Source organism: Pseudorca crassidens, chromosome X (assembly GCF_039906515.1).
Source record: "Pseudorca crassidens isolate mPseCra1 chromosome X, mPseCra1.hap1, whole genome shotgun sequence".
Lineage (NCBI taxonomy): Eukaryota > Metazoa > Chordata > Mammalia > Artiodactyla > Delphinidae > Pseudorca > Pseudorca crassidens.
Window position 1 is genome coordinate 4,138,050 of NC_090317.1, and position 27,213 is coordinate 4,165,262.

The 27,213-nt window shown below is 41.4% G+C and overlaps 1 protein-coding gene across 1 annotated transcript in view; it reads right to left on the minus strand.

The window, feature by feature from the left end:
- Positions 1-27,213, minus strand: part of PASD1 (PAS domain containing repressor 1) — a 188,124-nt gene that overhangs the window by 106,988 nt on the left and 53,923 nt on the right. Inside the window, exons 2-3 of the mRNA XM_067723970.1 lie at positions 13,360-13,741; positions 13,041-13,095 (exon numbers count right to left, since the gene is read on the minus strand). Of these exons, the coding sequence (XP_067580071.1) occupies positions 13,041-13,095; positions 13,360-13,741 (437 nt within the window). The remainder of the gene's footprint in view (positions 1-13,040; positions 13,096-13,359; positions 13,742-27,213) is intronic.

Genomic DNA, 27,213 nt, shown 5'->3' on the forward strand with positions numbered 1-27,213 from the left:
ATTGAGAAGGTGGAATATTGAAAAGTAAAAGAACCAAATGGGGAAACTGATGTGGTCAGACAGGCTGGGTTCTCTAACTGAAGATGTTAACATTTTAATTTAATTTGTAAGCTAGTTGGGCACTACAGCAAATTTCTGAGAAGGGACTATACGATCAAAGCAACTTTAAGAGAGATGATACCACGGGCTGAAGCAGACAGGCTGAAGAAAGCCGTGAGTTTAGCAGGTCTACTGAAGGAACAGAAGAAAGTTGCGAGAGAGGACAGATTTCAGACATGGCATAAAGGAGGCAGACAAAAATGAGAAGAGACAAAGAATGGGTTACAAGGCAGATGTGATACTGCCGTTATGGGCCTGGGGGCAGCGGGGGCTCAAGAGGCTGAAGGTCACAAGGTCAAAGGTGTCCTTTACTAGAGGGAAACTGGGTTACAGAAGAGTCTGGAGAGAAAATTCACCAGCTGTGGGTTCTCTTGCTTGTTTAGGCATCAATGAAACATGTAGGAAAACCCATCCTCTATTTGATAAGAATTATCGATTCGACCAATAGATAAGAACAATAGTTGGACACATGACTTGGCGATCTCTTCTAGTTTATTCTATAAGACGCACACAAAGAATATTTGAAATTCGACTCATCACTATAGTGCCCCAAGGGACTGACCTGAGGAGGGGAATATAAGACCTTGGAAATATTCAATGAGAAGGATAGAGGGAGTGAGCGGCAGCCGGGAGAGAGAAGAGAGCCCAAGCAAGCGAGGAGCACAGACCAAGCAGCTTCTCCACCCCGGAAAATTATGAGGAAGTCCAGGATCAGGAAAGAAACCAGGAGAGAACTGGAAACAACAGACACATTCAATTTATTAGTACTAGCATTTTACAAAACCAGTTCTATCTGCTTTTCTTCCTGGAAACACCTAACCTGGGTGATCTCCCTCCCAGCCCTGCACAAAGCCCATCTGCCCAGAAAGGCTTAGCTGGTCTCTGTCACGGGGGCCTTTGGACAAAGAAGAGGGATTTGCATAAAGGTGGTCTGCTGAGTACAGCCCCTATTTGAGGCCTTGCAGCGTTGAAAGAGCCATTCTCCAACCTGGCAGTGTAATCCTAATGGAGAGCTTTTGTCCCCCAGGCTGTGGTGGGCCGCTTTATTCAGCTGACAATCCACAGTGAAAGAGTGAATGAACCATCTCCTCTTGGTAACACTCAGGCAGCTGGCAGTCCACAGGCCGAGGGCTTACCCAATACGAGGCAGGACAATTGTCAGCCTCAGACGCAAAAGGTGCTCCACGAGGGAGTGCCTACTTGTAGTGCTCCTGGCTGCATGCTGGGCACTCACCACTCAAGACCAAGGTCCTGGGGCCCGACCTCCGCAGAGGAAAGGGGCTGAGGGAGCTGGGAGCTCCAGCAAAGCCATTCCCTACAATACTTGCTAAAGAGATCAAAAACCTTTCAGCACCTTGAAGGCCCTTCGACAGTTTTGTAGAACTCTATAATCATTTCTTATTAGAACGCTGGGAAAGAGCCAGGTTTCTGGTTTCTTTTGTGATTTCATTTTTTTTAAAGAAATTGATTTTTGTTTTCTTCCTTTTGAGAGTGTTAAATTTACAAAACAGAATGGAGACTCAACGCAAACAATTCTACCACTCAGAGGCACATGCTGCCGTTTCAGATGATTTCTTTCCAGTCTTTTTAATGGAGCTCTGAAAATTCTGTAAATACAGTTTGTTCTCGGGCAAGTCTAACTGATCCCTATTTTTCAACTAACAAATAAGCCCTTTCAAATTGAAGTGGTTTCTCCTAAGTTATCTTAACCCCCTTACCTTAAGGTAATTCCCCAGTTTTCCTGAATTCTGTTCCATTCTTCTGTGTACCCTAGGCTGCCTTACCCAATAAAGCAGGGAAATTGTCTCCCAGAAGCTGCTGAACATTTTCTTTAAAAGGGGCCATATTCAATAATGAAAACCCATATAAAACAAAAATAATTTAAGATCTATATATGAATTATGTGCCAATATCACATAAAAGATTAAAAAATATACATACCACTTTACTAAAAATGTTCTCAATTTATTAGCTACACAGTTCTCAACTTAGAAAGAGGGGCCAAAGAAACCTTCCATTTCCTGAATGAAAAACTGTGGACCTCCTCACTTAAAATGATCTCCCTCATTGTTGCTGACTCTTGGCTGCGCCCACGCCGAACACCCTCTTCCCGGTTCCACTCTCGCACAATTCCTTTTCTCCGAATTGATGGTTAAGACACAGTCACGTTAAAGGGAAGCTCTGCGAACGCCCTCACTGACAGCTGCAATATCCTCCCTGCGCAGTACAGTTCAAATACCTTCTGTGACCACATATGCTGGAACTTTACACAAGAGGTTCCCACTTGTTTCCTGTGGAATGCACAGAAAAATGAAACAGCTCGCACTGAGAGTTTCCAGATTCTTCATGTTGATTGACTTTGTTTGTGAACTTCACCTCAAAGTACAATCCTTTCCTGCAGACAGACCCTTCAACTTCCCAGTCAAACTCTTGCCTGTGACTTTAAAGCTTCCTCATTTCAAAGCGCTGTGTGGTCCATGCTATACAGCAGAGCTCGCTCCTAGGTTTCCTGAGAAGATCAGCAAACAGAGCCGATACTAGAGAAGGCAAAGAATAAACAGCCTTGACTAAGTTCTGTCTGCATGGTACCCAGGAATGCTTCAAAGTGGTCTTGACCCAGCCTGGGAAGCACAGTGAAGCTTTCACAACTTATGCCTAGACTAAGTGATATATTTATTGCTTTCAATGAAGAAGCAACTGACTTACAAGTTCATTCCCCCAAATGGGAGACCTGAAGTTAGATTATAGCAAGCCAAAAAAAAAAAAAACTTGCTTTAATCCACACTTTAAAAATTATTACTCAAGTGGCTTAACAAGGTTGCAAAACTAGTGGAAATCAGACAGGAGGAAGATGGTGGAGTAGGAGGATGTGGATTGGAGCTCACCTCCCTTCACAAACACATCAAAGTTACATCTACATGAAAAGCAATCCTCACTGAAAACAAACAGGAGACTGGCAGAAAGACCCTTCTACAACTAAGGCTACAAATATCCACACAAAGTCAGGTAGGAAGGGAAGAGAAGCGAGCAGGTCAGGACCCACTCCCCTACGAGGGGACACAGGAGAAGAGGGGCATATCATGGGCTCAGAGATGCCCCCTGGTGAGCGAGCAGTTAGTTCAAAGACCTCTTAGCTAGTATGAAAACCAGTGGCACTTACAAGAGGGCTGTAGGAAACCTAGACTCCACTCATGAAGAGTGTGCACACACACTTGCTCACTCCTGCACCTGGAGGGTATTATGCTTAGGGACATAAGTTAGACAGAGAAAGACAAATACTGTATGATATCACTTACATGTGGAATCTAAAAAAACACAACAAACTAGTGAAGATAACAATACAGAAACAGACTCAAAGTACAGGGAACAAACTAGTAGCTAGCAGTGGGGAGGGGCAAAAAAGGGGTAGGGAATTAAGAGGTACAAACTACTATGTATAAAATAAATAAGCGGCTTCCGTGAAGATGGGGGAAGAGTAAGATGCGGAGATCACCTTCCGCCCCACAGATACACCAGAAATACATCTACACGTGGAACAACTCCTACAGAACACCTACTGAATGCTGGCAGAAGACCTCAGACCTCCCAAAAGGCAAGAAACCCCCCACGTACCTGGGTAGGGCAAAAGAAAAAAGAATAAACAGAGACAAAAGGATAGGGATGGGACCTGCACCACTGGGAAGGAGCCATGGAGGAGGAAAGGTTCCACACACTAGAAGCCCCTTCGTGGGCGGAGACTGCGGGTGGCGGAGGGGGGAAGCTTCGGTACCGCGGAGGAGAGCGCAGCCACAGGGGTGCGGAGGGCAAAGCGGGGAGAGATTCCCGCAGGGAGGGTCGGTGCCGACCAGCACTCACCAGGCCGAGAGGCTTGTCTGCTCACCCGCCGGGGCGGGCGGGGCTGGGAGCTGAGGCTCGGGCTTCGGTCGGACCGCAGGGAGAGGACCGGGGTTGGCGGCGTGAACACAGCCTGCAGGGTGTTAGTGCGCCACGGCTGGCCGGGAGGGAGTCCAGGGAAAAGTCTGAACCTGCCAAAGAGGCAAGAGACTTTTTCTTCCCTCTTTGTTTCCTGGTGCGCGAGGAGAGGGGATTAAGAGCGCCGCTTAAAGGAGCTCCAGAGACGGGCGCGAGCCGCGGCTAAAAGCGCGGACCCCAGAGACGGGCGGGAAACACTAAGGCTGCTGCTGCCGCCACCAAGAAGCCTGTGAGCGAACACAGGTCACTATCCACACCCCCATTTTGGGGAGCCTGTGCCGCCCGCCACTGCCAGGGTCCCGGGATCCAGGGACAACTCACCCGGGAGAACGCACGGAGCACCTTAGGCTGGTGCAACATCACAGTGTCCTCTGCCGCCGCAGGCCCGCCCCGCACTCCACGCCCCTCCCTCCCCCTCGGCCTGAGTGAGCCAGAGCCCCCGAATCAGCGGCTCCTTTAAGCCCGTCCTGTTCTGAGCGGAAAAACATACACCCTCCGGCGACCTACACGCAGAGGCGGGGCCAAATTCAAAGCTGAACCCCGGGAGCTATTGGAACAAAGAAGAGAAAGGGAAATCTCTCCCAGCAACCCTCAGGAGCAGCGGATTAAAGCTCCACAATCAACTTGATGCACCCTGAATCTGTGCAATACATGAATAGACAACAAATCATCCCAAATTACGGAGCTGTGTGGATGAAAGGCTCTTGATGCTGCAGCCAGGAGTCAGTGCTGTGCCTCTGAGGTGGGAGAGCCAACTTCAGGACACTGGTCCACAAGAGACCTCCCAGCTCCACATAATATCAAACGGTGAAAATCTCCCAGAGATCTCCATCTCAACACCAGCACCCAGCTTCACTCAACGACCAGCAAGCTACAGTGTTGGACATCCTATGCCAAACAACTAGCCAGTCAGGAACACAACCCCACCCATTAGCAGAGAGGCTGCCTAAAATCATAATAAGTCCACAGACACCCCAAAACACACCACCAGACGTGGACCTGCCCACCAGAAAGACAAGATCCAACCTCATCCACCAGAACACAGGCACTAGTCCCCTCCACCAAGACGCCTACGCAACCCACTGAACCAACCTTAGCCACTGGGGACAGAACCAAAAACAACGGGAACTACGAAGCTGCAGCCTGCAAAAAGGAGACGCCAAACACAGTAATATAAGCAAAATGAGACGACAGAAAAACACACAGCAGATGAAGGAGCAAGATAGAAACCCACCAGACCTAACAAATGAAGAGGAAATAGGCAGTCTACCTGAAAAAGAATTCAGAATAATGATAGTAAAGATGATCCAAAGTCTTGGAAATAAAATCGAGAAAATGCAAGAAACATTTAACAAGGACCTAGAAGAACTAAAGATGAAACAAACAACGATGAACAATAAATGAAATGAAAAATACTCTAGATGGGATCAATAGCACAATAACAGGGGCAGAAGAACGGATAAGTGACCTGGAAGATAAAATAGTGGAAATAACTACTGCAGAGCAGAATAAAGAAAAAAGAATGAAAAGAACTGAGGACAGTCTCAGAGACCTCTGGGACAACATTAAATGCACCAACATTCGAATTATAGGGGTCCCAGAAGAAGAAGAGAAAAAGAAAGGAACTGAGAAAATATTTGAAGAGATTAGAGTTGAAAACTTCCCTAATATGGGAAAGGAAATAGTTAATCAAGTTTAGGAAGCACAGAGAGTCCCATACAGGATAAATCCAAGGAGAAACACGCCAAGACACATATTAATCAAACTGTCAAAAATTAAATACAAAGAAAACATATTAAAAGCAGCAAGGGAAAAACAGCAAATAACACACAAGGGAATCCCCATAAGGTTAACAGCTGATCTTTCAGCAGAAACTCTACAAGCCAGAAGAGACCGGCAGGACATATTTAAAGTGATGAAGGAGAAAAACCTGCAACCAAGATTACTCTACCCAGCAAGGATCACATTCAGATTTGATGGAGAAATTAAAACCTTTACAGACAAGCAAAAGCTGAAAGAGTTCAGCAACACCAAACCAGCTCTACAACAACTGCTAAAGGAACTTCTCTAGGCAAGAAACACAAGAGAAGGAAAAGACCTACAATAACAAATCCAAAACAATTAAGAAAATGGGAATAGGAACATACATATTGATAATTACCTTAAATGTGAATGGACTAAATGCTCCCACCAAATGACACAGATTGGCTGAATGGATACAAAAACAAGACCCTTATATATGCTGTCTACAAGAGACCCACTTCAGACCTAGAGACACATACAGACTGAAAGTAAGGGGATGGAAAAAGATATTTCATGCAAATGGAAACCAAAAGAAAGCTGGAGTAGCAATTCTCATATCAGACAAAATAGACTTTAAAATAAAGACTATTAGAAGAGACAAAGAAGGACACTACATAATGATCAAGGGATCGATCCAAAAAGAAGATATAACAATTGTAAATATTTATGCACCCAACATAGGAGCACCTCAATACATAAGGCAAATACTAACAGCCATAAAAGGGGAAATCGACAGTAACACATTCATAGTAGGGGACTTTAACACCCCACTATCACCAATGGACAGATCATCCAAAATGAAAATAAATAAGGAAACACAAGCTTTAAATGATACATTAAACAAGATGGACTTAAATGATATTTACAGCACATTCCATCCAAAACAACAGAATACACATTTTTCTCAAGTGCTCATGGAACATCTCCAGGATAGATCATATCTTGGGTCACAAATCAAGCCTTGGTAAATTTAAGAAAATTGAAATTGTATCAAGTATCTTTTCCGACCACAACGCTATGAGACTAGATATCAGTTACAGGAAAAGATCTGTAAAAAATACAAACACATGGAGGCTAAACAATACACTACTTAATAACGAAGTGATCACTGAAGAAATCAAAGAGGAAATCAAAAAATACCTAGAAACAAATGACAATGGAGACACGACGACCCAAAATCTATGGGATGCAGCAAAAACAGTTCTAAGAGGGAAGTTTATAGCAATACAATCCTACCTTAAGAAACAGGAAACACTCGAATAAACAACTTAACCTTGCATCTAAAGCAATTAGAGAAAGAAGAACAAAAAAACCCCAAAGTTAGCAGACGAAAAGAAATCATAAAAATCAGATCGGAAATAAAGGAAAAAGAAATGAAGGAAATGATAGCAATGATCAATAAAACTAAAAGCTGGTTCTTTGAGAAGATAAACAAAATTGATAAACCATTAGCCAGACTCATCAAGAAAAAAAGGGAGAAAACTCAAATCAATAGAATTAGAAATGAAAAAGAAGTAACAACTGACACTGCAGAAATACACAGGATCATGAGAGATTACTACAAGCAACTCTATGCCAATAAAATGGACAACCTGGAAGAAATGGACAAATTCTTAGAAAAGAACAATGTTCCAAGACTGAACCAGGAAGAAACAGAAAATATGAACAGACCAATCACAAGCACTGAAATTGAAACTGTGATTAAAAATCTTCCAACAAACAAAAGCCCAGGACCAGATGGCTTCACAGGCGAATTCTATCAAACATTTAGAGAAGAGCTAACACCTATCCTTCTCAAACTCTTCCAAAATATAGCAGAGGGAGGAACACTCCCAAACTCCTTCTACGAGGCCACCATCACCTTGATACCAAAATTCAAAGAGAGTCGTGTATCAAAATGTTCATTGCAGCTTTATTTACAATAGCCCGGAGATGGAAACAACCTAAGTGTCCATCATTGGATGAATGGATAAAGAAGACGTGGCACATATATACAAAAGAATATTACTCAGCCATAAAAAGAAATGAAATTGAGCTATTTGTAATGAGGTGGGTAGACCTAGAGTCTGTCATACAGAGTGAAGTAAGTCATAAAGAGAGAGATAAATACCGTGTGCTAACACATATATATGGAATTTAAGAAAAAAAAATGTCATGAAGAACCTAGGGGTAAGACGGGAATAAAGACACAGACCTACTAGAGAATGGACTTGAGGATATGGGGAGGGGGAAGGGTGAGCTGTGACAAAGCGAGAGAGTGGCATGGACATATATACACTACCAAACGTAAGGTAGATAGCTAGTGGGAAGCAGCCGCATAGCACAGGGAGATCAGCTGGGTGCTCTGTGACCGCCTGGAGGGGTGGGATAGGGAGGGTGGGAGGGAGGGAGAAGCAAGAGGGAAGAGATATGGGAACATATGTATATATATAACTGATTCATTTTGTTGTAAAGCAGAAACTAACACACCATTGTAAAGCAATTATACTCCAATAAAGATTAAAAAAAAAAGTTTTGCTTTTCACATCTAGCTATTTAAGCCACTTGGTATCTGAACTTAGTTTGGGGCGTGAGGTGGAGACCTCATTTCTACTTCCCCACTGAGAGAACGCTGTCCCAGAAAATAAGTAAATAAATAAGTAAATAAATAAATAAGCTACAAGGTACAGCACAGGGAATATAGCCAATATTTTATAATAACATTAAATGGAGTATAATCAATAAAAATGTTGAATCACTCTGTTGTCACCCAAAACTTACAGAATATTGTAAATCACCTATGCTTCAATAAAAAGTAGAAAAAAAAGTGGAAATCAACATTCTTGAAGTCAGAATGCTTAGAATCCAGTCCCAGTTCTGCAGTAGCTGTGTGTCCTTAGGCAAGTCACCTGGCCTCTCTGAGCACCTGTAAAATGGTGCTAAGCCCTAATACCACGAACCCATAAGGTCTCTCTCAGTAGCATCAGATACCATAAAGGAGGGGCAGCTCCATGGAAAGTCTAAGGTTTACATTAATAAGGGGACAAGCAACAAGAAGACACACTAGGAGTTCAAAATCTCTTGGTTTTGTCCTGAAAAACAACAGCCTTCACAAATTTAACAAATACTGTAGGAAGTAAAACATACATTGCCAAGACATAAAAACAGAAAGGAAAAATCTTGGAACATTGGTGCATGCATATATTATGGTTAAATATATAATGCAGAGAGAAGAATGCTAATCAAATTCATGAATTTATGCTTTAATTTCCAAAGCTAAATATTATGGCTTGATTGAGTACTATCTAGTATGCCTTGATCTCAGGTATTAGCATATGAAAGGCTGACTGCCCTTGGCTCTCTGCCCTCCCAAAGGAACCACTTGTATATTTAAATATGGGGCACATTTATTAGTGGTCATGCACACTGTATAATTAAAGAACAACCTGTTACTTAAATAGTGCACTTAATAGTTAGAAATAGAATCAGACGAAAAACTCATCAACCTCCAAAGCATCCTTCCCGAGTGGGACATTAGCTAGACTCAAGTCAAGACACATACCCAAAAATATATATCAAACCACAAGAACAATATTCTGTTTCTCATAAACAATATTTGTAAGTCAGTTTAATATTTATGTGGTGTTTAGGAAAAGTCTGCCAGAGATCTTAAGCTCTTGATAAAGGACAAAGGGAAAATGTAAAGTTTCTTTGCAGGGCCTAAACAGGGAGGCCAACTTCAAAGGAGGTTTATGTGCTCTATTACAAAACCTGACAATTATTTGCCTCTTGTCTTTCAAGAGACTGATGTTCCGGGATTATCACCTTGAAAACCCAGTGGGAACCTTTGCCACACGTAGCTTGCAGCTATCAACATTCAGACATAGCATAAGTGACCAGGGCATGACAGACAGAGCAGTTTTTATGGGTAGAGCAGGTAGACATGACTCAGTTTTCCCACACCAGAGCCATCAAGAGATGCCAAGAGTCCACAGAAACCTCGACGACTCTGGGTCTTATTTCCAGCTCAGCCTGCTCTTGGCAGATGGAAGGGTCCAGTTCCCTCCTCTCCCCGCAAGTGCCAGGCCCATGCTCAGAGGCAGGTATCTCCCTGTGTACTGACTGACTGATGAGAGGGTTGGTACCCAGGCCTTCTCATCACTAAGCCCAGAGGCCTCTCCCACCTGCCCACACTGGCCCAAGTACTTTCAAAGTCATGGGTCAAATGTTTTCCAACTATTCCCTGAAATTTCATGGAAAGGATCCTTTTTGGATGCCTTGGTGTAGCCACACCTCAATCCTCCCTTTTCTTCTAGAACAGGCAGAGAAATAACCAAAACAAAACTAGGTACTTCAGACACAACTGGACTGTTTTCTAGAGCAAGCACTTCTGTTGACAGTATTTATTTCTAAATGTGATCACTGTTCATGCCTTCCAGAGTAATTAAAATAAACTGGATATCTGAGTGCAGAATTGCTTTATTTTATAAAGCAGGAGGAATGTGTGATTACTCAGGAAATGACATTTTCTCCTTTGTACAGCTGCAGCCCTGGGTTAGAAAAGACCTACTAAGAGGTCTTGCCATTGTCTGGGATGGACTTGCAGCCTGAGAATTCCCTCTGCCATGATATTCAGTTAAGCAATTAATTTCAAAATAAGGGAGAATAAGTAGGATCAAAGCAGGTGTTTGTTCCATTAAGATCCTATGAAGATATACTGTACATGAAAATCGTTCATAGCACTGTTTAAAAATGCAGTTTCCTGATAGAAATAGCAACATCCACAAGGTAAGGACCCAAAAGAGAATCATTTAGTGGTAAAATAACCAGCCACGATGAGAAAAGCCGACTGTCCCTCCTTGGGTCATCACACCACCCCCACTGGCCTCACCCACCAGCCAAGGTCCTCCGCAGGGAACACCTCAAGCTACTGAGCTATACAAGCAAAGGGCCATCTTCATTTTAATTCAGTTACACATAAAGTAACCCCAGTTGCCCCATCCAGACCCCTGGATGATTCACTGGCCTGCCTGCCCACACTGCTCCCTCGATATCAAGCAATTACAGCTCTGGGGTTCCCCATCCGCCATTTTAAATTAAAAAAGGAAAAATCATCCTTTTTTGAGGGGTTAGTCATTATGTGAAAAGTTGATCCTCTTATTTCATTTTGTTTAAAGAAATAGGTTGAAAAATCACGATGCAAAATTTCTCTATGATAATTATTCTTGCTTTCAAATTCCTTATTCATGTTTGGGGTCAGAGAAGTTAGCAATCTACTGCTCAGTAAGCCCCAGAAAAACAGCAGGGAAACTATACAGACCTTGCCCTCTACTTTTTCTCTCTTCTTTTCTTTTTCTCTCCCAGCCTTGCCAGATTCCTCAGCTATCTATCTATTCTCTTCTCTTTCGGGTTTTGCTTCCACCTGAGAAAGAGCAGAATTCCTTGAAATCTTAAAAATCCTAGCTTCTCCTACTTGCTTACAACCTCCAAATCACTTGGTACCTTTAAGGAAACACTTCCCTAGTTTGCTAGCCACTAACCTCGCCACTGCCACCTCCACAGCCAACATCAGCACAGGCTGCGCGGGTATCTAGGCATCCGTTTTAAAATATTTATGACCTGATCACATTTCATGGAGATTTTTTTGGATATTCCCATTTTCAAACCCCTAGCACATAGCTTCATGGTAGTTTGACTTTCAGAGTTGTAAACGATGTCACTATTTACAAGCAGAATTTGAATTTATAGAACGAAGCCGGTAAGTGTTTGCCAGTAACAAAGTGAAATCAGGAAAATAATTAATTAAGTGACTCTACCTATATATTGAGCTCATCTGGTCCCATTATTAAGTAAAAACTCCATTTTTAAAATTCACAGAAGAGTTAAAAGCCACAGTCTCCGCTCTCCCCACACAAGGAGGTCCAGAACATGCCATTCTACAGAAAACGAATTCAAAACTTCAAGAGTTCCTTTCCTCTCTGAACCAATTTGACTACATTCCTCAAAGAAAGAACAGTTTTAGAAACATCAATTTAAACACAATAAAGCCATTTTAACGTAAGTTGTTCTACCAACCATAAAAGCTTTTCCTCAGACTGAGTTGTTCACTTAGTTTTTGTTGACTTTCTTTACTTTGGGGAGTCCTATTTACTTATTGCTCTAGGGGCATTTGTTTATATTTATTTAGGCTTCAGTCACACATACTACAGCTTTTTAAGTACATAGATGTGGCTTCAGCTTGTATGTTTTACTGCATTTTACAAGAAGGGATTTTCTGGTGTAGCCAGGTATTCTGTGCTCTGAGTCCTGATGCACTCACACACATATCCGAATGCCAGTGCATTTGAAAAATGAAAAACAAAAGTATCCACTAATATAAAATGATACTTGCACCCCAATGTTCATAGCAGCATTACTTACAATAGCCAAGACACGGAAGCAGCCTAAGTGTCCATCGACAGAGGAATGGATAAAGAAGATGCAGTACATATATACAATAGAATACTACTCAGCCACTGAAAAGAATGAAATAATGTCATTCGCAGCAACATGGATGGACCTCGAGGTTACCATACTCAGCAAAGTAAGTTAGACAAAGACAAGTCTCATATCACCTATGTGTGGAATCTAAAAAATGATACAAATGAACTTATTTAAAAAACAGAAACAGACTCACAGAGCCAGAATAACAAACTAGAGGTTACCAAAGGGGAAAGAGGAGGGTAGAGGGGCAAATTAGAGGTATGGGATTAACAGATGAAAACTCCTAGGTATAAAATAGATAAGCAACGAGGATGTACTGTATAGGACAGCAAATTATACCCATTATCTTGCAATAACCTATGAAGGAATATAATCTGCAAAAATAGTGAATTACTACACTGTAAACATGAAACTAATGCAATATTATAAATTAACTGTACTTCAATTTCTAAAAAAACACTGAAATGATGCAATAGTTAAAATTTTAATATTAAAAAACTCACAAAAACAAACAAAACCCTCAAGTGGATCCTTTGAAAAGCTACCCTTGCAAAGCGGCCCTCAGAATCAGAAAGTGTGAAGCCTCCCAGCAGACCAACTGCTTGGGCTACTAAAGCAGGCTGGTCTCTTGCTTTCCACTGTGCTAATGGAGGCCCACCGGGTCCACGTGCCCAGGAGAGCCTCTGGCTTTGTTCCTTGCTCACCTGCCTCAATCTGTTTCTGAAGTTTAGGTTGATGCTGGGAACTTCCTCGAAGTTTCTGAAGAGGAGTCAAAGAGTGCCTCCTGCCAGGACACCTGTAATGGCTGCCACACGGAGGCCTCAAAATGCCTGGCTTCACACCGAGGCACCCCGTGGGCCTCCCAACCAGCCCTCCCTGCCGGGGTGCTCAGGAAGACGAAGGCCCAGGGGAAACGTCTCTCCAAGAGGTTCACACAGCACGGGGCAAAATGGCTTCCCGCCACTCAAGGCCCATTGCGTCAGAGTGGCCCTCACCTGCAAGGCCCCAGCCCACCGCACTCACCCTGTCCGAAGTCTCCACCATGAGCAGGGAGCTGAGGGCCAGGGCTTTACGTAAGAGGTGGGCACAGTGAGCCCTCGAAGCTCCTCCGTGGCCTCCAGTCGTCACTGAAGGTGCGGAAGGTCCTGAAATGAGACTCCCAGGGTGCAAAGCAGGGGCGTCTCCACTCACACTGTTAGGTGCTGGGGCTCCCGAAGCCTTTTCGCAACCTGAGGTTGGGAAAGCTCCTTCCGCGCCAGGCACTCCGCCCTTCCTCGATCCCCGAATTCCCGTCAAGTAGCGCCGGATGAGGGGTGTGGAGCCGGAAGATGGAGCCCTTTCGGGTCCAATCTGGGCTCCAATGTGGTTAGTTCCACATCTCTCCTGATCAAAAGGGCTGCTGTAGCTGGAGAGGAACCAAAATCTCGGCCATACCGAAGTGTCGAATATTCAGTCCTGTCAGGTGACGCCACTCGCCGTTCACTGCTCGCCTCTCGCTGCTCGCTGCTCTGCAGGGTGGGCTGAGCTGTGCCTGGAACCTCCAGAGATCAAAGGGAGAGCAACTAAAGAATGTTGCACTTCACCTGCCAAAAGCATGGCCATCCAAAGGGCAAGGCAGTTACTTTCACCCTTCCCCATCTGCCCTCGTTTCCTGCCTTTCCCTGGAGAGACACCCACCAGAGCTTTGCACGGTTGCCCTGCATTACATGATCTGATGTCCCAAGTCTGTTTCTGAAGACTCTTTAGGGAAGACAATTCCACAACCTCCCTCAGTCAGTCCCTCCAGAATCAAATAATCCTTCCTGAGGAAAGATTTAACACTACATGTTTTCTCAAGCTGGCCAATTTTGTGAAAAGGACCTTCAATGAGTTGAAAGATGGGTACCCAACTTTAATTCAGATCCAGCATGCAGTGCACGATGAACAAAGGAAGTATGAATTTAACACCACTAATATTAAACTTAATTCATAATAGTGACAACTCTTGCCCCTCAGACAAGGAGGATATGCCACAAAAAGTTCTCCAGAACTTTCTATCTCCAGTGCAATCCTTCTGATTTCAAAACTGAATCACTGAAGGGAATTCCCTGGCAGGCCAGTAGTTAGGACCCTGTGCTTTCACCGCCAAGGCCCGGGTTCGATCCCTGGTTAGGGAACAAAGATCCCACAAGCCAAGCAGGGTGCAGCAAAAAAGCCCACAAACAAACAAAGAAACAAAAAACTGGATCACTCAATCATTTCACAATGTATACACATATCAAAACATCACGTGGTACACCTTAAATATGTATTTTTAATTTGTCAATCATATCTCATTAAAACTCGGGGAGGTGGGATGCACCACTCTGTGGAGTAGTCTTTTCTCCATGCTAAAATTAAAGATAAAAATCCTAAACGTTCATGGAGTTTAGAAAGAAGCTCCTGAACTCAGTTCCAGGAGGGACTGATTTTGAAACAACATGAGTCCTCCCGAAGTGTATTTTAAGTAGATCATTCTGATTTGTAGCTGTATTACACCTTTCAAGCACTACAAACTCTAATTATTAAGTTTAAAAGCTTCAGCATGGCATGACATCTGCAACAACCAGGAAACAATAGAGCAAAAAGATGTTTAGTGAGGCAGGCATTTAGGTAACACTTCCCAAATGCCAAAGCACAATGTTGCAAGGGGGGCAGAAAAGTCAGGTCCCATCTTCACCAACTTTCATGTTCTTTTTATCCTTAAATAAATGGATTCTTTCAGTGCCAGACTGCATGCAAGTGGGTAATGATAGCATATAGGTATGTAATGCTTGTCATTTGTAGAGCACATCATTAGCATTAATTAACTTTAATTATGCAATTAGTGCTGAGTTGTCAGAGACAACATTCAAAACAGAGGGATTATTAAATGCATTAATCCTAATAACCATCAGCCAGGCTTCCTTGGAAACGAGGCATAACTCGCCCCCCAAAACAGAGAGATTAGCAGTAGCAGAGCAGGAAGACCTTGGGCTTGAGTAGAAATCCTGGCCGGTCCTGGAGAAGATAATTAACATCTCTGAAGCCATGGCAGGCCCAATAATAAATAATACCTGCCTCATAGAGTTGGGAGGATTTGATGGGACGATGCATGCAGAGTGCCTGGCACTGGGCCTAGGAGGAAGGAGGCCCTGGTCAGTGGGGCTGTAATTACCATCAGTATTCACAATAGAATACTCACCAAACCAGGGAGGGCTTCCATCCCCCTGGACACAGCAGACAGGATTTGAGGAGCTTCCACTGGTCTTGCTTAGAGGCACCACCTTATCTCTGGTCTTTCTCACAGGGGACCAGCTGATATCGGACATTAGGTAAGCACTCCTCTGCAAAGAAAGGACAGCCATGAGTAGCCTCTATAGCAAGCCCCCAAATTCCATGGACGTCTCCAAAGAAATTCCCTGGAAGACAAAAAAAAAAGTGATGTAAGGTTTTATCTCTGTGTGACCATCAAACTGCTGGTTCTTTGCTTCGTCCCCAAAGGAGATAAGTATCTCATTTTCACATCACTTAAGGGAAAAGAGAACGCGCTTGCACAAAACCAACATCAAGTCACTCCTGGCTTGTAAGGACACCCACACACTCGTCCATCTCCAGTTCATTCAGAGGCCATTTTGTGGAGCTGTGGTAATATTTCTACTACATCTGAAATACACTGATCAGTGTGTGATTTGAGGTTCCATTAAAAGTCCCCCATTTTTCCTCGTATGATATGAATATATAGTAGTATACCTTAATGAATTATGGTCTATTTTACTTTTCGGAAAATTCAATGATATACACGAGAGGAACTTAAGAACTGTTATTTTAATTCATTTTGAAGTTTTAAAAATCCATTAATGAATTCTGGAAGGATCTTCTCTTAATGTCCTTATGCTTTTCCATTCTATCCATCAAATAGAAAGTGGATGGCCGCTATTTTGTTATGTACTACATTCTCCATTAAGCCAGGAGTATGTGCCTGAGAAAAGATCTGCTTCTAGATGCCAGGCCCCTCCGATAGGGCATGGTTGTTGCTCCAGGCAACAACCGTGCAAAAATTCCAAAAACAGAGTCATACTTTCTGGTGCTAAAAATGCTCTTTAGGCGAAAAAGGTGTGTGAACTGTCCTCCCCCATCACTAGCCCTGTTTAAGTCCACGACGGCATCAGCTCTAACCTGCACTCTTGACTAGAGTCCTCACTACCCACACTCTCGGCCCCTCCAAACTGTTCTCTCCCCAGCAGCCAGAATGGCCTCTAAAAGTGCTCATGTCACATCATTCCCATGGCGGGGATGCTGTTGGCTTCCCTCATTCCTGGCTATTGGGGAAGGCCCAATCCCATTCTCACCTCCTCTAATACCATCCCAATTTTAATGGTTACTTTTCTGTCCTCACTCCACAACAGTTAGAAGATATATATATAATCTTATTATATACATAAATATAGGTGATATTTACACGATATTTACACTATATACACGATATTTATTATATATATTATATATATATATCTTATTTTATATACATATAACTTTGCTATAACTTTTACTAAATATTTTGATGTGACAAACTATGGAAAGACATGTTCTGACATTGGAACCCTGAAAAAAAATAATCTCTCCTTCTGGGAGATCATTAACTAAAAAGAAAAAAAAAAGATGTTAAAATATGTTCTCAGAGAGCTCAAACAAACATGCTTTCTTCTTCCTCTACTCCCAACTTAAAGAATCAGTTTAGAACATTGATATTACCTGTGTTCCTCCAACAGAGGATGAACGGGCTTCTAAAGCTCTTCCTAAATCCCCAACAAATAGAAAGATAGACTTAAACAGAAGCATATCAATAATTACATTAAATGAAAATAGTCTAAAAACCTCAATTAAAAGATAAGGATTGTCAGACTGGAGAAATAAATCGAGGCTGACCTCTACTCTTTTCTACAGGAGAGATATTTAGGTACAATGATGAAGAGAAGTTTAAAGTTAAAGGATGAAAAACTAGATACCATGCAAATTCTAGTCATAAGAAAAATGGAGTGGCTATATTCATATTAGACAATGTAGACTGCAGAGCAAGTAATACTACCAGAGATAAAGAGTAACATTTCATAATAATAAGAGTCAATTTAAGAAGACATAACAGAAAACAATTCCATTTACAACAGCATCAAAAAGAATAAAATACTTAGAAATAAACTTAACCAAGGAGGTCCCCCTTCCCACATACCTGTCCTATGTATCCCTTCCATCTGGCTGTTCCTGAATTATATCCTTTTATAATAAACTGATAACAAGAGAAAGAATAGAAGGGCATGTTTCTGGGACATCTGCAACAGGGAACACTCTGGTTCAAGGTGACCAGCGAGTCCCCGGCTCTGTGCCACTGACACCATCTTTTCCTCTTATCGGAATCTAAGAGGACTCTCATATGGGTACGTGGTGTGTGCATGCCCATGTATGTGGGCATGGGATTTGGGGGAGTTCACAGGTGGCCTGGACTTCACATGGCAGGATGAGTCGCTATCCCAATTTCCTAAGATCAACCTTTCTTTTTAAAAAATAAAGATGCCAAAAATAAAAGCAAACAAGTTTTGTTCATTTGTTTGTTTGTCTTTGTTTGTTTTTTACAAAAAAAAAAAGGAAAGAAAAGAAAGGGGTCTCTGGCAAAAGCTGCCTTCCAAACTATACGCAGTTCTTCAGGAAGTTCTTTGGTAAGGAAATAATAGAGTGGGCACAAGACATCTCCCATTCCAGTGCATTCAAGTCAGTTTCAGCTGAGGATCTTGGTCATTGCTCTGGACCCCTAGTGTAGACCTTGGTGCTAGACCATGACAATGGTTCTTTAGCTGTCCTGGTTTTCTCTGGCCTCTCTAGCCACCCAAACCAGTGGCTGGGGCTTGCGGAGAGTCCAGTATTTGTTTGACAAATACTGGACTTGATAGATGTTAGTTTGTCTTTGCCTCCCCAATCTAGCCCAAGGCCTCCTTTCCAGCTTCCTGGTTCCTGCAGTGGTACTACCTCTGTGCTAGCCGTGCCGCATTGTTCACCTGCCCAAAGCTTCTCAACTCTGATGCTCTTCCACTCCACCACAACCGCCTGCAACTCCAGAGACCAGAGATCCCATGGGGGTTGACAGCATCAAGCCCATGTGTGGTAGAGGAACAGGACAGGGCAGGGTGTGGGGGTGAATTTAATTTGTGATTTCATGTTAGGTAGGTCAGATAAATTTCTCCTCTGAGCAGCCTCAGCATCCCACCTTTCATATTTCCAAACAGCCCATGTAGTCTTCCACAACCCTGAGACTGAATGCCTCCTTAAATTTTGTGCCCTAGGCACCTCCCTTGCTCACCCTAGTTCCAGCCTTTTTGCTCATTTCTCTTTTTATGGGAGACCTCAGGAAGGTTGGGCCATCACTGACCTCTTCCATCTTTTTAAGGTGGCTGGTAAAGACCCTAGAGCTGACTTCCCCACCCCAAGTAAAGAGCCCTGGGACTCTATTCCTCTCTGTTCTGAAGTAGTTACTACTGCCTGAGCCATCCTGGGGCAGCTGAAACCAAAAGCACAGGCTTCTGGCGCAGAACCTAAGACGACTTCATAGGAGAAAACGTCCTCACTTAAAGACTGTGAGCAAGGCAAGCTTTTGCCCTCTGGTCTTTTTTTTTTTTTTTTTTCAGCATTCGTGTAATTATTTGTGGCTTCCATTGCTATGGAAAGAAAACACCACTTACCGTGACAACTGTAGCCGCAAGGTGCGCAGCTCATCTCAGGCCATGAAGCTTAAAAAATACTGAAATGTGTAGGGGTTTCATGTCCCTCCTTTTTAAAACATCAACCAAATGTTCTTCTCTCCAGAAAAGCCACCCGAGTATTCACCACTTTCTCTGTGTTACCTGTCATGAAAAACCAGCAGACCTCAACAAGAAATACCCAAGGGCTGAAATCAAAGGAAATTTTAGTACACATTCAATTTTTAAAAGATTTTAACATTCAATAAAAAAACAAATAAATGGAGATTTACTGTGTACCTATTCTGCACCAGATGTGTGTAGATTCTTTCACATACATTTCATGTAAGTGTGATTTGACCTCTTTTTACAGAAGAGAGAAACAGACCCTGGCAAGTTAAATAACTAGTCCCAAGAGATAGAACTGGCATTCAAACCCAGAGTGGACTCTGGCTCCACCCAGCCTACCACGAGCAGTCCAATCACCTGTCAAAAACTAAGGGTTCAGAATGAGCTTTAAAAAAAATAGAAAACAAACAGTTCTTGTTTAAAAAATTTTTTTGATCCAATTACTGGCCTTCTTGTCAGTATACCTTGGGAACAGCTATAGTCCCCTCTCATCTGGCTCCCTCTGCCCTGGGTTGGATCAGAAAGTATGAGGGTGGGTGGTGGGTGAGGAAGTATTGTCAAGGATGTGGAGAAATTGGAACCTTCATGCCCTGCTGGTGGGAATGTCAATATAGCCACATTGGAAAACAGTCTGGCAGTTCCTCAAAAGGTTAAACATAGAGTTACTATAGGACCCAGCAGTTCAACTCCTAGGTATATGCCCAGGAGAATTGAAAACGTATGTCCATACAAAAACTTGTACAGGAATGCTCATACAGCATTATTCAGAAGAGCCAAAAAACTGGAAACAACCCAAATGTCAGTCAATTGATGAATGGATAAACAAAATATGCAATATCCATAAAATGGAATATTATTGGGCCATAAAAATGAGCGAAGTACTAATTGATGATACAAAATGGATGAAGCTTGAAGGCATTATGCTAAGTGAAATAAGCTGTTCCCAAAATAGCATATACTGTATAACTCCACTTATATGAGGTACCTAGAGTAGTCAAATTTATATAGACAGAAAGTAGAATGAATGGTGGGCTGGTAGCCAGAGGTTAGAGAAAAGAGGAAATGGAAAATTGTCATTTATGGGTATAGAGCTTAGGTTTTGCAAGATTTAAACAGTCCTAGAGATTGGTTATGCAACAATATGAATGTACTTGACATTAATGAACTGTACATTTAAAAATGGTTAAGATAGAAATTTTACGTTATGTGCATTTAACCACAATAAAAATAGATTCCATTTATAATGAATGAACTGTCCAGAATAGGCAGACCCATAGAGACAGAAAATAGATTACTGGTGCCAGGATCTGGGGGGAAGGAGAATGGGGAATGACTACTAATGGGTAAGGGGTTTCCTGGGGAGTTGACAAAAATGTTCTAGAATTACATAATGGTGATGTTTGCACAGCCTTTTGAACACTCTGAAAAACCACTAAAGTGTACTCTTCTAAAGGGTATATTTTAGGATCAGTGAATCATATACCGATTACAAATTTTATATGATAAAATAGAAGTCTAGGAGTGGGAGCTGGTGTGTATGGCAGACATGAAACTGAGAAGAAGGGTAGGAAGTTGATGATGATGCCCGGCTACAAAGATCTCATCGTATTCTGCTCGCACACAATCATGAACCACAGTTGGCTCAAACCAAGGGTGGGCTTCATCTGGAGATCAAATGTTTGAGCAAAATATATATACATCCTTATGATTATTTTAAACATGACACAAGATCACTGTAAAACACAGTTGATACTAGTCATAATGGCTAACTAGAGGATTCAAAAATAAGTATAACATAAATATATACTAATACTCTATTTGAAACCGCCTGAAGGTAATTATATACCCTAACCCCATGTCTTTCAAATAAGACCCACCTCATTCTCACTATTTATGTTGGATAATAAAAATCTCTGTGGACAGCTAATGGGATGCTAGGGTAAATTAACAATAAGCATCATTTAGTTAAACTATTTGAGAAAGTCTTGTTCCTACTGGATTACTCAGAACAGCATCAAAGTTCTTGATTTATAGCAGTTTATAACACAAGTTCCTGGCTGCCTCATGGGGCAAGGAATTGCCACAAATCTTTTAGAATGAAGAACAGTGAGGAAGTTCTTGGAAACCGAACTGAGCCTTCAACTCTACAAGGAGCCCTTCCTTGGAACTAATGGCACACTGGAGTGGATATTCTTCACAGTGTACCTAATTCTTCCCCAAAGGGGTTGTTACACTGAATTCAGCAGCTGAGCCTCTTCTCAGGTTTGTCTTCCAAACTTGGCTTTCTTTCTTTTCTTTTTTTGAGGAAAGTTATGATTTTCCTAGCACTGAAGAAAATTACCAAGGTGAATGCAAATGGAGCCAAGCTAGAACTACCATGTGACCCAGAAATCCCACTACTGGGCATATATATACCCAGAGAAAACCATAACTCAAGAAGACACATGCACCCCAATGTTCACTGCAGAACTATTTACAACAGCCAGGACATGAAAGCAACCTAAGTGTCCATCAACAGATGAATGGATAAAGAAGATGTGGCACATATATACCATGGAATATTACTCAGCCATATGCATATGTATATGTATAACTGATTCACTTTGTTATAAAGCAGAAACTAACACACCATTGTAAAGCAATTATACTCCAATAAAAATGTTTTAAAAAAAAACAATGTTGTGTTGGTTTTAGGCGTACAGCAAGGTGATTCAATTATATATATATATACATGTATCTTTTCTTTTTCAAATTATTTTCCCATTTAGGTTATTATAGAATATTGAGCACTGGGAACTCTGCTCAATATTCTGTAAACTTTGGTCTTATTTATTACTATTAGACTTTACTATTCCCATTGATAGTGAATTTTTGATAATGTGGGTGGAAACTTTTTGTCCATTGGTGGTATATATTAATAATGTAAAGAAGGTATAGATACTGCATCTTCATTACAGTAATGTTTAGTGCAGCAGGTTTCTGACTTCTTGAGATAATCTTCACTTTTATTTTTTTTTTCTAAGAACCACATTTTATCACATTTGTTAAGAACAATTGACTTACACTAATGATGGGTATAATATCAGGCAGGAAGTCTTACATTTTGGAAACCAAATGCTGAAAGGGGGAGGGAAATGTGGTTTTTGACAGATGCCAAGGAGACATTGTAGATTTTAGGACAATTTGAGAAAGTTATTTTATAATATCTTTTGATCCTACTGACTATCCAAAAAATATCTAGACAGTAAAAAATTATCAGTAGGTTGTATTTTAAGGCCTACTTGCAAGTCAATTATTTTGGATTTGGCACATCCTCAGAGAAATCTTTTTATATGGAGGTTCTAGTTTCCAAGACAGCCCACAAAAATCTACTAATTTGTAGCATGAATGATCAACCATGCGAGTACAGTATTTTGCAGGTGGTATCAGCTGCTATATTCACGGACATCTATTAGTTCTGTAAGAATTTTTAACTCTTGTGTTTTCATTTTGATGAAGATATGAAAAATTAATATAGCCATATTCTGGATCATCTAAATAAACACCGTATTACATGGTTCTCGAAAAAAAGAAAAAATGGGCAGAAGATCTAAATAGACATTTCTCCAAAGAAGATATACAGATTGCCAACAAACACATGAAAGGATGCTCAACATCATTAATCATTAGAGAAATGCAAATCAAAACTACAATGAGATATCATCTCACACCAGTCAGAATGGCCATAATCAAAAAATCTACAAACAATAAATGCTGGAGAGGGTGTGGAGAAAAGAGAACCCTCTTGCAGTGTTGGTGGGAATGTAAATTGATACAGCCACTATGGAGAACAGTATGGAGGTTCCTTAAAAAACTAAAAATAGAACTACCATACAACCCAGCAATCCCACTACTGGGCATATACCCTGAGAAAACCATAATTCAAAAAGAATCATGTACCAAAATGTTCATTGCAGCTCTATTTACAATAGCCAGGACATGGAAGCAACATAAGTGTCCATCAACAGATGAATGGATAAAGAAGATGTGGCACATATATACCATGGAATATTACTCAGCCATAAAAAGAAACGAAATTGAGTTATTTGTAGTGAGGTGGATGGACCTAGAGTCCGTCATACAGAGTGAAGTAAGTCAGAAAGAGAAAAACAAATACCATATGCTAACACATATATATGGAATCTAAAAAACAAAAAAATGGTTATGAAGAACCTAGGGGCAAGACGGGAATAAAGACACAGACCTACTAGAGAATGGACTTGAGGATATGGGGAGGGGGAAGGGTAAGCTGGGACAAAGTGAGAGAGTGGCATGGACATATATACACTACCAAACGTAAAATACATGGCTAGTGGGAAGCAGCCGCATAGCACAGGGAGATCAGCTGGGTGCTTTGTGACCACCTGGAGGGGTGGGATAGGGAGGGTGGGAGGGAGGGAGATGCAGGAGGGAAGAGATATGGGGACCTATGCATATCTATAACTGATTCACTTTATTATAAAGCAGAAACTAACATACCAAAAAAAAAAAAAAAAGACAGATGGTAGTCTGGGAGAAAATATTTGCAATATTTAAAACCAACAAAGACTAATATTTTAAAAGCATTACAAAAATATTTTAAAAGCATTACAAAAAAGATAGGAAGCTTAATAGAAAATGGGCAAAGGATAAAGGACCAGGACATTTATAAAAGAAGCGACTCTAAAAGCAAACATATAAGAAGATGTTCCTACTCATTGATTAATGCAAATTAAAACATCTATGTGATATCACCCATTGGCCCAGAAAAATTAGAAAGCTAAAGGTTACCAAGTGTTGACAAAGCTGAGATATTGTTGAAATCCTCATGCTTTGCTGTGGGAATACAGAACAGGGCCAGCCATTTGGAGAGCAGTCAAGCTTTACTCAGTTAAAAAGTATACCCAATGGCCCAGCAATTTTCCTTTCATAGGTATGTTTTTATGTATTTATATGTATATATGTGTGCATACATATATATAAAATCTCAACTTGCACACACATGTTCATAACAGCATTATTCATAATAGCCAGTCTAAATCTAAATGTCCGTCAATTGTTGAATGAATTTTTAAAATGTGCCTTATCCATACAATGTAATATTATTTAACCATAAAAATGAAGTATTGATTCATGCTAAGCCAGACATAAAAGGACAAATATTGTATGATTCCATTTAAATGAGATACCTAGCATAGGCATATCAACAGAGACAGAAAGTAAATTATTGGTTGCCAGGTGCTAGAGGTGGGGGGAGAAGGAACTTGACTGATAATGGGTATGGAATTTCTTTTTTGGGTGACAAAAATGTTCTAAACTTAGATTGTAGTGATGGTTACACAACTCTGTAATATACTAAAACCATGGAATTGTACACTTTAAATGGATGAATTTGTGGTATGTGAATTATATTACAATAAATCTGTTATTTAAAAAAGGAATGCATGGGGAATTCCCTGGTGGTCCAGTGGTTTGGACTCGGCCCTTTCACTGCCAGGGCCCGGGTTTGATCCCTGGTTATGGAACTAAGATCCTGCAAACCGCATGGTGTGGCCAAAAAGAATAAAAAATAAATTAAAAAAAAAAAAAAAGGAATGCATGAATGAATGCATGAATACATGATATAGATAAGTAAATAAAAATGTAAGCAGGGCTTTTCATAGACTTATGATGAGAATGTGCCCAGAAGAGTGTTATTAATCCAGCCCTTTGCTCTGGTTGTTACTTGCTTCTTTTTTTCTGATTGCTAATATTCCTGAATACTGTAAGATCTTTTGAACATATTATCTTCTCCTTTGACTTGCTCCAGCTCACTCTGTCCCAGGTCCTTAGCTCCTATTCACATGCTGAGCCTGGGTTGGGCCTTGGTCTGAACCACACTGCAGATGCTGTAGGCCAATCAGAGCCCCCTGCAGATAAAGGATATGGTAGGCAACTTCTGACCCCCACTTGCTAGTATTCATGACCTGTGTAATCCTCTCCCCAGTAAGTGTGGGCTGGATCTAGTAACTTGTTTCTATCTAATAGAATATGGCAAAAATAATGGGATGACGCTTCTATGATTAGATTGCAAAAGACTGTGATTTGTGAATTTCATCTCACTAGCTCTCTCTTTTTCTCTTTCTCATTGTCACTGTCTCCTCCTCTTGCTTGTTAGCTGCCATGTTGTGAGATGCCCTATGGAGAGGTACACATGGCAAGGAACCAAGAGATGCCTCCAGTCAACGGGTCATGAGGAACTCAGGCCTCATTCCAACGACCTATAAATAACTGAATTTTGCTACCTACCCATGTGAGTGATCTTGGAAGCAGATCTTTCCTAGGATGAGCCTTCAGATAAGACTACAGCCCCAGTTAACACTGTGATGGTAGCCTTGTTAGAGACTCTATAGCAGAGACTGCATCTAAGCCATGCCTGGATACCTGACCCACAGAAACCATGAGATAATAAACATGTGTTAAGCCACTAGGTTTGGGGGTCATTTGTTATGCCACAGTAGAGCAGTTGTTAATTAATCCAGAAGATAAGTCGTGTTAAACATGCTCCTTTTCTGTCACCAGAACTTTAGGACCAAGCCTCCCTTGCAGTTGGGTGAGGTCAAGTGTCTGGCCCCATAAAAAGTTCTCTGTTTGGTGATTTGTTTGTACAGTTCAAAACTCTCCCTTGACTTCCCAGGACCCTCAGGGTAAAATCCAAAATAAGTGCTTACTGTAGCCTACAAAATCCTCTGATCTGGAGGACTTCTGGACTCATCTTACTCTTCCCCTCACCCTCTTTGCTCAAACCACACTGGTGTTCTTAGTGGTCACTGAACCATACATGTTTTCACTCTGGGGGCTTCACCCTTTGCTTTCTACATTTAGAAAGCTCTTCCCACAAGATATCTGCATGACTCACTACCTCACCTCCTTCTGGTCTCTGATCAAATATCACCTCTTCAAAGAATTCTTTCCCAACAACCACTAAAATAGACCTCAATCCCCAATCTCTAGTCCATTCTCCTACTTTATTGTTTTATGACAGGATTTATCACAACCTAAAATCGTGTGCATTTACTTGTATATTTATCTTGTCTCCCCACTCTAGAAAGTCAGTTCCATGAGGGCAGGGACTTTGCTTTGTTCACTGCTGTAACTCCAGTGCTTAGAACAGTGCCTGCTGCCTACAGCCAGATCAGGAAAATGGGTATTAGAAGAGATGACAAGTCACTTCCCAGAGACTTCTGTAATTTGAAGCAGAAAGTGGGGGGGTGGTTTCAGCAGGCAGAGATAAACAGGAGGGCATTCAGAGACCCCCAAACCTGTCCTGGGTCCCCAGAAATTCCTGGGGGAAGCCAGGACATACAGCATAAAGGGAAAGAGTTTCTAGCAAATCTCTCCCCTTAACTGCAAAACTAGTTTCATAAAAAGGCATTTCAGATGGCTACTCAACACTGATCTTCCTATATGGCTAGAAAATATTTTCTTCATGAGGGCTACCTTTTCTAAGTTTTCTCTATTTGCATTTTGTCCTTTCATGCCCAATTATCATGCGTGATTTAACTGCATGATGTAATTAATTGCCAAATTGCAAAGTGCAAAATTTTATGTATAAATAATTAGTGACACAGGTAAACTCTTGTTACTTTAGAATGAACAGCCGGTAGCTAATTGTGCTCACAATTACCTAATTGTAGGTTTAGCAACTTCTGGACTTGTTTTATATTCAAACTAGATTACATCTTTTTTAATTAAAAAATTCTGCTCTAAATTTAAAAAAAGAGAACACATAAGCGAAAGGTTATAATATGATTTTGTAAAACACGCAGAGGAATACTATGTGGAATAAAATCTAATTAGAACACTAATTAATGTACGTTTGAGAGTAGATGGGATGGAATTTAGGACTGTGTTTATTGTCGCAGTGAACAGAGTCCATAAGATTGACAAAATCCAATGGGAGAAGATGTGAAAACATTCACAGAAAGTGAAAAAACAAAACAGGAAAAACAATGTGAAGTAGATG